The sequence below is a fragment of the Xyrauchen texanus genome, chromosome 10 (assembly GCF_025860055.1).
Source record: "Xyrauchen texanus isolate HMW12.3.18 chromosome 10, RBS_HiC_50CHRs, whole genome shotgun sequence".
In the NCBI taxonomy this organism is placed as follows: domain Eukaryota; kingdom Metazoa; phylum Chordata; class Actinopteri; order Cypriniformes; family Catostomidae; genus Xyrauchen; species Xyrauchen texanus.
Genome location: NC_068285.1, coordinates 33928967 through 33940589, shown reverse-complemented (window position 1 = coordinate 33940589; position 11623 = coordinate 33928967). Strand labels below are relative to the sequence as shown.

The window sequence follows — 11623 nt, the reverse complement described above, 5'->3', positions numbered from 1 at the left end:
ACTGGTCTTTCGTATCCCATGTTAATGACATCACAGGATCAAAAGGAAAGAGGCCCGAACTGGTCATACAGGAAGGGTCAGGGAGTGATAGGGAGTATGTGAACTGCTTACCCTTTATCCTTAGTTTCATTCTGATAACCGACCATGAGAACTGCACACAAGCTTACTGTCCAAACCTCTGCCCTGCTTAAATTATTTTTTAATGGAACAAACCACGGCCACTGGGCATAATGCCAGCTTTCTTCGGAGACCCAGCACCACTAAAACAATCGGATGTACTTTCAAGCAAAGACAAAAGACACTGCAACGGTTCATTAAAATTCCCCAGCTCATCCGCATGGCTTGTGAAGTAGGGGTTGTCAGGTATAATTCTTGAGTGCTGTTCTCAAATAAATCAAAGCAGGTAGTCAGACAGCCAGATCACACCTCTCTTCAAAGCCTCATGGCCAGCAAAAAAGCTGGATTACTCAGTGTTGTGGTTTCTCTACAAAATATATTTATGCTTTAAGATGCTAAAAATTGTGAAATCTCTTTGAGGTGCTTATAACATCTCCTTGTACAAGGACCAAAAGAGAATGTTTTCCATAGAGCTTGATAAACTGGCTACTGCAGAAGACTGACATTTGCATCTTTCATGATTTGAGGGCCAATTAGAAGGCAATTCCACCTCTATTATCTCAGCAGCCTGGAGGGCTTTCAGACCTATAGGTGCCATGTTACGTGCCATGCAGCTGCCACCAGAACACAGCAAACAAGTGCAATGAAGAGTCCCTGTTTGAACTGGTCAGCTGGTCCAAAGGCCACTCTCCCTGCATTGAGGCCTCATTGTTCCGAGTGTTCTTGTCCTAGTACCGGCTGTGCCAGATCATCTCCATAAACAGCACGCGACTCTGTGGGGGCTCCAGGCAAAACCAGCTGTACTGAAAAACTGAGCTGTTATGCATCACAATTTGTTCATGGCTTTTTACTTTCACACTGTAAAAAGCACATTGTGTTCATGCAGTCTCAATTGATTAATGCTTAATTAAGCTTGAACCCCCCCAAGTGTCTCATTGGTTATGCAAGAATATTAATAATCAAAACAGTTTTGTGGCCTTTGTCTGTTAGCATTGAAGGCATCTATCTTAGTGCACTCTTAAATATTTTAAATTGAAAAATTACTGGTTTTGTCTTTCAAGAAAATGCAGTGAAGATAGTTGCACTAGTTTTATCCAATACAATACTTCCTAGAATGAGAATGTCCCATCCCCTTAAAACACTAGCTTCTAACTTGTAATAGCGGTGGCACATAATGTTCATTGGTAAAGCATTGAAAAAACAAAAGGATAGCGCTAATTATTAAATAGGGACAAGCCCTTCGTTGCCCTATTTGTGTATATGTCCCACCACAACTTCCTTTTTCAAAAGGAAATACATCAACACAGGAAAAGTGTTTCATGGTGTTCATATTAAATGAAAGTTACGTAAAAGACATTATTTAAATATATTAACAAAAAGTATGTGGTCTTCGTTGCTTAGCTGCGTTACAATGCAGTTACAACAAATTTGAGTATACTATTCACATTTAATATGCAGGCAATAATTGTGCTCATGCAATACATCTAAATTCGTACAGCTGTATAACAACAGACTGAGAAAAGTACAAAGTACACCCTGTTTGGCCACATGCCTAGAGCGGAGTAAACAGTTTTTCATGTCACTGGTTTTGAATGTCCCAGTGGCTCTGTACAGAAACGACTTCCAATGACTCATCTGAACAGTGCGTCACACCATTATCAGAGTACACATGCAATTATATGGTTTCATCAATAAAGAGTTTTCATTCTTTCTTCTTTAACTATAATTAGCTATGATGATTAAATGTAGTTCATCGTGCAACAGGTAATAATGAGGATTCAAAACATGTGTTTAGTGTAGTTGTGGATTTATTCAAAGTGTACAAATTTCAACACATAAATATGTACATCACCCAACACACTAGCACTGAGTGGCAGCTTAACACATTTGAATGTAGAACAATGGGCCTTTCAAAAAAACACTTTATTCGAAGCAAAATATCACTTATTTTCTGTAGTATGATAAACTATTTACTCTTTAAAAAATGGATGCTGCAAGTTCATAGACTAGAAAAGGGAATAGCTAAAGTGCATTTAAACATCTCTTGTCATTCAGGGAAGCACACAATCTGAGTCCAGTATTCAAGGAGTAACAGTAAGCCAAACTGCACAGACATAATGCAGGACTACTTTAACAAGGATAGACAGTTATCATATTCATTGTTACCCAACTATAGACTCAGTGGTGGGTGAAATACCTTTTCAGTGACATATCAATCAAACATTTGTGCATTCCAAAACAAGTGATCCATAAAGCTTATTCGTGTTCCCCTGACACCAAACGCTTGGAGAAAAAGACTGGTGGCTAATTGGGATGAAACCAATGGGAGAGACACTTCACCTAAATGTACACATTGGATCAGAAAATGTAAGTCCATGGCAGCTTTGGTAGTCAATACTTCCATTTCTTGACTTTCCAGTTGTTTAAAATGCTAGAATGTGTAACACTTCTGATGTAAGGACAATGACGAACTCTTCTTTGTCATTTACAAGTTAATTTGAATCTCCAGTGTTATCGTTCATGAGAAATCAATGTACCACTGACCCAATTACATTTTGCAACACTGTATTTATGTAAAATTTCCATGTGATCATCTGTGCGGTCCCACCACTGCTACAATCCATCAACCAAAGAGGTAAATCAATACTGTCCTGTATCCAACCCCATCCGACTGATAAAACTCAGCCCACCCAAACAATAATTCCAGGAGCACAGGACCACAAAGGCCCATCAGCAGAGTCATCACAGAGGAAAATGGGCACCTCTCTACGATCACGTCCAGCTTAAATTCCCATCAACAAACAGTCATCTTTTTCTCTTCTGCTGCCTCATCATCTTTCTCCGCTTGCCAATCATGGAGTGAAGCCTCTCCAGACCCTCTTGCAGACCTTCTCCGATGATGGCACAGGCCGGTTGGAGGTGCCAAGGTGTATGAGAGCCAAGTTCATTCAGTGCTAGCATCTGCTCTACCTCACAGAGAGGCAACGCATTGCGCAGGTCCTGTTTGTTGGCCACCACCAACATGGGCACCCCCTGGTTCTCCTGTAGCCGAGTTATTTTATGCAGTTCCGTCTTTGCCTCCTCTATGCGCTCTGTGTCCACGGAGTCCACAACAAACACAAGGCCGTCCGCACACCGCGTATAGGACCGCCACAGCGGCCGGAGCTTTTCCTGACCCCCGACGTCCCAGAAATGGAAGGTCGCAGTCCGGCCTTTCCCACCAAGCGTCACCTTGATCTTCTCCGTGTTAAAGCCCTTGGTGGGAACGGTGTTCACAAACTCATTGAAGCGCAGCCGGTACAATACAGTGGTCTTACCAGCACAGTCCAACCCAAGAATAACAATGTGCAGGGCCTGAAAGGATGGCAGGCAGTGGAAAATGGCATGGGGCTCTGATAATCCATTCCCCATCTTGTTCTGCCCCTCTGAAAGGGATGAATGCGAAGCCAGAGACTTGGGAGACCAGGTGTCGTCGCTGCTACTGCTGATGCTTCACCAAATATTTACAAGGCTTCTCTCGTTCCCTGAGAAGCTGCTGCTATAACCTGAAACCAAATGAAAAAGTAGATGACACATGAAGGCCGCCAGTGGAGGACAGTTTTACAGCTCCCCTTTATTTTACTGTTCATTCTAAGTAAGCATGGTTCTCTTTTTGTCATTTTGAAAGGCTCACAGATTTAACCTAGTTGGGTGTCATTCAGTGCCAGTGATGCTGAATGAGGGATGAAACTGCAGGAATCCCATTTGCACATGTAGCGCCACAGGGTCACCAGCATTTCATTCCTATTCAGAAGCAGTCTAATGCATCTGTAAACAGCTTTTTTGATCACGTCCTACAAAAACGTGCGTGTCATTTTTATTGTTAAATAGCAGTTCCTCAAGTTGTCAATGGAGATAAAAGCATAGTTTGGCCCATCTAAACCTGGAAGACACGAGTCTGTCGCAGATCTCTGTGGCCATCTGTAAAAGCGCTTGAGGAGGGGCGCATAAATAAAGACATGATTTATATTCTTCTTCTGCTCCTACCATGTAATAAATAAAAACGAGATTCATTATGATTATATAACCGGGAATGAAAGCTTTAGCTTTATTGCCAAAATAATAAGTTATTCTAAATATCATTACTGCATTGACTGATATTTTTTTATCATTTCAGCTTTGTAAACAACAGCGAAAGGGAATAAATTCCAATTCAGCACTCACCTTATTTAGCGCGAATCTTGCGTTACGCGTTCAGTAAGTAGACGAAAATGTTTTTGACTATTTCCCAAAAATTGTTGCCAATCAAAACCGACAAGTGTATCCACTCCCTCAAACGGCGCCTGTTACACCGACTCCACAGCGAGCTGGCTGGCTCCCAGTTCGTTCTAGCACAGTTAGCACCTCCCATATTGTAGAGAAACACGCTGATTGGTCCGTCTCCATGGGCGCGTATTATTTTCCTTGGAGTCTAATTGGTGGAAAGTCAAGCCCGTCGTCTTTTTGGACACATCTCCTCACCACCTGCTCATGTCGCTCAAGGCGTTTAAAGTTTTAGAGACGCGCTTACAGGTGATATTTACCATTGAAAGTATAAAAAATAAAAAACTGTCATGTGAATTCGCCTATATATATATGAAAAACAATACACTTAGTATTAACTATGTAGTGGAAAGCGAAAGAGAAAAAGATGAAGTAATACAGGAGTTCATACGGTGTACGTGACCAATGGCCTATGATAGTTTCATAACACCCAGCCAAAGGGAATGTGTATCAGAGTGTCAAAACAATTAGCGGAGCTATCAATAAAGTCCAGTACCTGTAAATAAGCCTGTCACTTCAAAAGATTCACTTAATTTAAATCTCCATTGAAAGATGCATATTCAACAAAGTCTGAAAGGTCAACACTGTACAAAGAGCTTGAGGTTACAGAATAATAATAATAATAATAATAAGAAGAATAATAATAATAATAATAATAAAAATGTAATTCTACCGGTAATCAGTGTCATAGAAAGTTATACTGATAGAACATTGACCAGAGACTTTTAGCAGAGACGGACCACTTCTATTAAAATGAATGGGAGAAATTGGAACGCTAAAACAACACGCTCTAGCGCCCAACAGATGTAGAAAGAAAGTCCCGCTTTACAGGTAAAAGAGCCAATCACCTTTTAGAGCCAGACATCGCCTGTCAATCAACTCGCTAGAGCGCATGTGCATTAGCTATACAAGCCGTGAAAATTGCGTGTTTTAACGTAACCTGACTGAGGTAAAGAAGAACAATTTATTATTCCAATATTACAAATTGTATTGCTGATTTGAAATATGTTATTTGATCTTAATCTTGACCAACCGTTTTTTAGATTTCGTTGTTCCACCCTTTCAAATAGATTGGAGCTGCACTTGCACGACTGGAAATAGCCTCCGAGCGTTTCATAGATGTCCGACAGTGGACTGACTTGCTATAAATACTTTGCCATTACTTTGATCAAATTGTTTTTGGTTTTATAGTGGAATGCGTCCTTTTTTTCTTTCACTTGAGCGCCACCTCGTGGTTAGGAAGAAAACACAAGCGGGACTGTGACTGTGGGCGCACCCTCGTTGCTTTCCATTTCTATTACAGAAATATTCCGGGTTTAATACAAGCTAAACTCAATCGACAGCATTTCTGGCATAATGTTAATTGACAAATTAAATAAAAAATAAAAAATAAACTCATACACTTTAGGCAGAAATGTGAAGCAAATAATTTTATAAAAGAAATTGCATACATTTTTCTGTTAAAACTTGTGTACTATTTGAGATTTAAAGTTGCTTAAATGATTGTTTTGACTGTTGTTTTAGGGTTTATGGCATTATATCGGCATGACGACGAAGTTGTCAAATTAGATACGTATAACTTTACGCAGAAAAGGTAACAAGCAATTTTATCACACTAAAACCATGTTAAAATGCATATTGTCTACATCTTGTGGCTACACTTTTGATACAGTGTGTATTTTAATGTTTGTGGACTGGCCCCATTCACTTCCATTGTAAGTGCCACACTGTAACTTTTTTGTGGTAATCAACACTATGCCTCAAATGCTGCCGATTGAGCTGAACTTTTATTGAACCCAGAATTTTTTATTTAGTTTTTTGCATGGTTGGTGGCTTTCTGATTTGTCTTTTGTTTTTCCTTTGAAGTTTGAATGATCACTTATCACCAGTGAGGAATTAATTTGATCAAGACTGTCCATGTACAGTGCGTGATAATAAGAGCAAATATATACAAGATGTATGTCTCATAAGGACAGATAGTAAATATTCACAATAAAGGCAGTTGGGTGTAAGTGCTCTCTGGTGCCATTTACTTGATTAAGTTTGGTTCAGTGTTTCAATGCCCTTTCCAATCTTTTTATGATGTGCTTTAGCTAAATTATTTTTCTACTGTTTATTAGAAAGGCAATATTTGATGCATATGTCTTTATACTTCAGCAAGACTTCAGCAACATGCGTGCAAGATTTATTTGCAAGTGTTGTAATTTAGGGTTCGCTGCTGGGGAGCTCTCGTGAGCTCCGTCGACTGACTTCAGACAAGAAAACAAAACAAATCATCCACAAATATATTGAGTCTGTAATTGTAGAATTGTTTTGTTTTAAAAAGCATATTTTCATAAATGCAGTGTAGAATACAATAGAAATATGGGAAATACAATGTTTTTAGATTAGAGTATATGTATAGAGTATACTCATATCAAGGTGATAGAGGCCTATTTTCTATTAGCTCATTTGGCATTTTGGACATATGGCATAGTTTCTATAGAATTTTTATGGAATGCTGCTAGACAATTCACTCGTCACACTTCAGTAACTTGCAACCTGTTGTATCTTTCAAGTGAAGTCAATTGAGTTTTTGGCATAACTGCAGCTCTCACAACATCGAGAGGCTTCCCACCTTAGGAACCAACCAGTAAGGTGGGGGGCTCATGCTCCTGCTGTACCACAACCACAGGTGTCCCCTTGTCCCGTCCTGATGGGTCTGTCTCAATGTACATCTTTGCTGCAGGTGGGACGAATGCTTATTTAGAGAGTTGCCTTTTCATATTTATTGACTTGATAAATTGATGATTGTACATATGAAATGTTGTTTAAAAATGTAAATGTATGTTTTGCATTCATGCATGTGATAATGTTGTGGTATGTTCTTGTAAGCATGCTGTTTAACCCATAGTAGGCTTAAAGGGGTTTCAGTTTTACATTCAAATTACCAAGAAATATTCTTTATATGAATGTGTGCCTTGGGCACCTTACCAGATTTGACAGACTCCGTCCTCTCCAACTCACTGGCATCATTTCCAATCCACACAAATACCTAAGAGATAAGATTAGAGGTCAGTAGCACACTGATATGGGATACACCATCCTGAAGAAGGTCAAGAGATATCACTGAATACTAAAGATTGTCAGACCTTGTCAGGTTAGTATTGCAGTCCTTGTAATCTCTAAGAGAGTTTTAGAGTTTTTACTTTTATAGTGCATAACATTGCAGAAGATAATGACAAGAGCAATTTGTAACCTGATCCCAGACATCCAGTAACATGACATCATCCTCTGCCAGGTCATCTTGGTTAAACTCACCAGGTACCTCTTCAATCTGTAGTTTTAAAAATTCATTATTAACGCCTAAATGACACAGAATAGGAGCTGTCTCACGGCAGGATTGAAAGCAAAAATCCTCTAATTCACTTGCCCAATTTGAATCTTAGCTTAACTTTGGTACTATATTATCAGGTCTTTGATACTCACAGTGAACCTTCCAGTTTTGTTGGAACAAGCAAACAGTTGAGGGGGATGAGCTCTGTCTTTCCACAAAAACTCCTCTTTAAACAGGAAAATTGCAAAATGAGTTTTTTTATGTGAAATTTTGTAGGCGTAAAGAATATGAATTGTTATACACCGCTCTCACTGATTGCTGTAATCTAGTCCAGATGTGCCTTACCTGGCTCCTTGCCTACAGTAATTGGTTTGGTTTTGCACTTCAGCTTCTCACTCAGGTACTTTGTTCCTCTTTCTTCTTCCTTACTGGCCCCCTTCCATAAATATGCAGCACCCTGATGTAACTTCAGCAGTATATGGGTCATTCTATAATTGCGTGACATTTGTCAGTTAGAAGAAAAAAATATAGTTTTCCCGAATACACAAATATGAGAGAGAGAGAGAGAGAGAGAGAGAGAGAGAGAGAGAGAGAGATGTTAATTGCAATTAGTCAACAATGTTACAGACAAATTCAGTTATTTTTCAGACTTTGGGAAAATACCAAGAATTTACAAAGTAAGCTGGTTGGACAAATTATGTGACCACTTGCTAAAATCAATTATAGTCATTAACACTTTAAGGACAAATATGTTACCTACTGCCCATAATGTTACCTTTACTGGGTAACAAAACTGACAGGTAAATTAATTGGCATTTTTTATATTTTGGGCCTATACTCAACATGGAGGCCTACTACTACAAAACACATGGCATATTTGTAAACACATTTTCATAAATATTACATCCGGTTTTTTTTTAATCGTATAGAAATTTGAACTGATAATACTTGAGCAACAGTGTTGACAATCGGTTAATCCGCTCTTTTTTTTTATTTTTATTTTTTTTTATTTTATTTTTTTTTTTATTGCAAATTAACAAAAGAGTAACACATACAAGGGAGTGAGACACATATACAATACAGAAGAGAGAAAAAGCACAAAAACAAAAACAACGAAATACAAAACAGCCCAACACAGTCATCGATAAAGTGGTGTATGTAGACAGATGAGATCCTTTCTGTGACGCAAGTATAGATAGGGGCAGTCCGGTAGTATCAGTATATTTTTAGTGAGGGTATTAATCACCCCAACAATCACAACAACAACAGCAATATATTAATATTAGTGGTGATAGTATCAATGATAATATTTATAATGATAATTTATGACAATAATAGGAGCATTAGCTCTAGCAATCTATAATAATAATAGTGACAATAGTACTAATAACAATACATTTAGGTCAGTCAATAATGTCACCGTACCTGCTCTAAACTCTAGGTCAGGGGGCTGATCCACAACTGCCAGTGAGCTCCACACAGATACCGACACCTCTCCTCTATTCAATATTCCGATTCCCCCTCACCGCCGCCAGCGACACCCAACCCCCGTAGTTAAGCTTCTAGGCTCCATTGAGGTGTCCTCTTTAAAAAAAAAAAAAAAAAAGAAAGTACGCCGGGGCACCATAACAGGCACCTCCAAACCAAGCTCCCTTAGTCTGTTTGTGACCTGACGTAACCAAATGTTATGGGTGGTTGGCACTCTTACCCCCTTCCCTTTTTTTTTTTTTTTTCTTTTTCTTTTTTTCCTCTTTTTTTTCCTTCCTTCTCCTTTTCTCTTTTTTTTTCTTCTTCTCCTTTCCCCCCTTTCCTTTCCCCCTTTTTCTTTTTTCCCTTCCATGGCTTTGAGCAAGGTGTGCACTGGTTAGCTCCCCAGCCAGAGACACCACATCCAACCCAGGTATCAAATCAATGATTCTTTAACACGAGGGAGGGATCTGGCCAGAGGCAGTGAAAAGGAAGGGCCAGTCAGTCCAATCACTGATTCTGTAATGATTATGCCAGCAGGATATGCCAGTTGCACCCACCAACAGCACCTAGAACAGACGCCCGACCCAGACCATTTATATTTTTAACAAAATTTTATACATATTTATACGTAATATTTTCTGAATTGTCATTTATATAGAAAGAGAGAGGAAGGGAAGACTAATCATTCTATAATAATAATAATAATAATAATAATAGCATCAATATCATCATCCCTACTACCACCATCTTTGATAAAAAAAAAAAATAAATAAAAAAAAAATAGCAGTAGTATGCAGATTTTAAATAAAAGTACAGCTTATCGAACATTATACATATACATGTATACATACATACATATGCACACACATACACATACATGCATGTATACATCACACATACCTACATATACATACACACGCATACATACATCTACACACATATACAAATATACATACACACACATACATACAAATAGATACATATACATATATATATAAAGGGCATCTATACTGAATAATTGTAGTACTGTACAGTAATGATATTACTGTAATATCATCAGTAGTGTGGTTGGGAGAATGCGTTGGTCCGGTTCCAGGTTATTGATTTATATGAAGATGAGTTAGGAATGGTTTCCAGATATCAAGAAATGTAGATATAATATTCTTGTTAGTGTATGTTAGTTTTTCTAATGTGATGTACTCTATTAGAAGATTATTCCAGTGATTGATATGTATACAGTTTTTGGACTTCCAGTTTTGCAAAATTACTTTCTTGGCGATAGTTAGAGAGACGAGGAGGGGGTTTTTGTATTTAATTGGGAGATTATCAACTTCCATGCAGTTATTAAGTAAACAGAGTGACGGAGATGGAGGGATTCCACAACCCATGATAACGGAGAGTTTTGTGGTCACTGATATCCAAAATGAGTGAACTGATTGACAGGTCCATAGGGCATGAAAATAGTCATCTGTGTTCCCCAGTGTGCACTGTGAACAAATGTCTGTGTCCCTCAAGCCCATTATAAACATCTTTCTTTCGGTGATGTGAATCCTGTGAATAATCTTGAACTGTATGAGCTGGAGGTTAGTATTATTAGTCATCGAGAATGTGTTGTTACAGATTTCCTTCCAGAGGTCGGTGTTGGGTGAGAAGGCTTTTTCCCATTTATTCATGGGTATTATAATTGTTGTATCATTATTTAATAAGTTTATGTAGTTTGGATATTAGTTTGTTGGTATTAGTGATTTTCATTAAATCTTCCATTAACTGAGAGGGATGAAGTGGGTTATTAATTATGTTAATCTTGGATTTAACTATGGATTTAATTTGTTGATATTGTAGAAACTGTTCTCCCCCAAGACCGTACCTCTGGACTAATATTTTAAATGATATGAATTGGTTGTTTTCAAATAAGTGATGGAGATGAGTGATTCCTTTTGTTTCCAAGATGGAAAATTGATCGGTTTATTGCATAATTGAAAATCAGGGTTGAACCAAATGGGGGTGTATCTACATGATGTCAGTGGTGAATTATTAATTTTGTTTACTTTCCACCAGGCTGTCAGAGTTGATGCAATTGTAATATTATTAAAATAGAGCATTTTCTTAATTGATTTTGGTAGAAAGGCAAGGTCTGAAACTGAAGTATCTTTGCAATGGTTTTGTTCTAATTCCATCCATGAATTATTATGATTATTTTTATGAATCCATTTATATAAATATTGTAGCTGGTTTGCTAAAAAGTAATATTGAAAATTTGGAGATTCTAGGCCGCCATGTGATTTTGTCTTTTGTAATTTTTCCAGTGAAATTTTAGGTGTTTTATTTTTCCAATAGAAGTGAGAGGTTAATGAATTCAGTGATTTGAACCATTTATCAGTGGGTGTTGTTGGCAGTATTGAGAACAGATAGTTGACT

The 11623-nt window shown here is 38.1% G+C and overlaps 1 protein-coding gene across 2 annotated transcripts; it reads right to left on the bottom strand.

Annotated features, from left to right (window-relative positions):
- Nucleotides 1-1919: 1919 nt before the first annotated feature.
- Nucleotides 1920-5659, bottom strand: LOC127651077 (ADP-ribosylation factor-like protein 4A). Of its 2 annotated transcripts, none has more exons than XM_052136787.1 (2): nt 5453-5659; nt 1920-3662 (listed from the first exon to the last, which is right to left on the bottom strand). In XM_052136787.1, the coding sequence occupies exon 2, from the start codon at nt 3526-3528 to the stop codon at nt 2923-2925; it is 606 nt and encodes a 201-aa protein (XP_051992747.1). In that variant the 5' UTR covers nt 3529-3662; nt 5453-5659; the 3' UTR covers nt 1920-2922. The 2 variants fall into 2 exon arrangements, with proteins under 2 accessions (XP_051992747.1, XP_051992746.1); XM_052136786.1 differs by lacking the exon at nt 5453-5659 and adding an exon at nt 4321-4961.
- Between the last annotated feature and the right edge of the window lie 5964 nt (nt 5660-11623).

Coding starts and splice junctions, on each gene's coding strand:
- LOC127651077 (XM_052136787.1), bottom strand. CDS start 3,528: ATGGGGAATGGATTATCAGAGCCCCATGCCATTTTCCACTGCCTGCCA.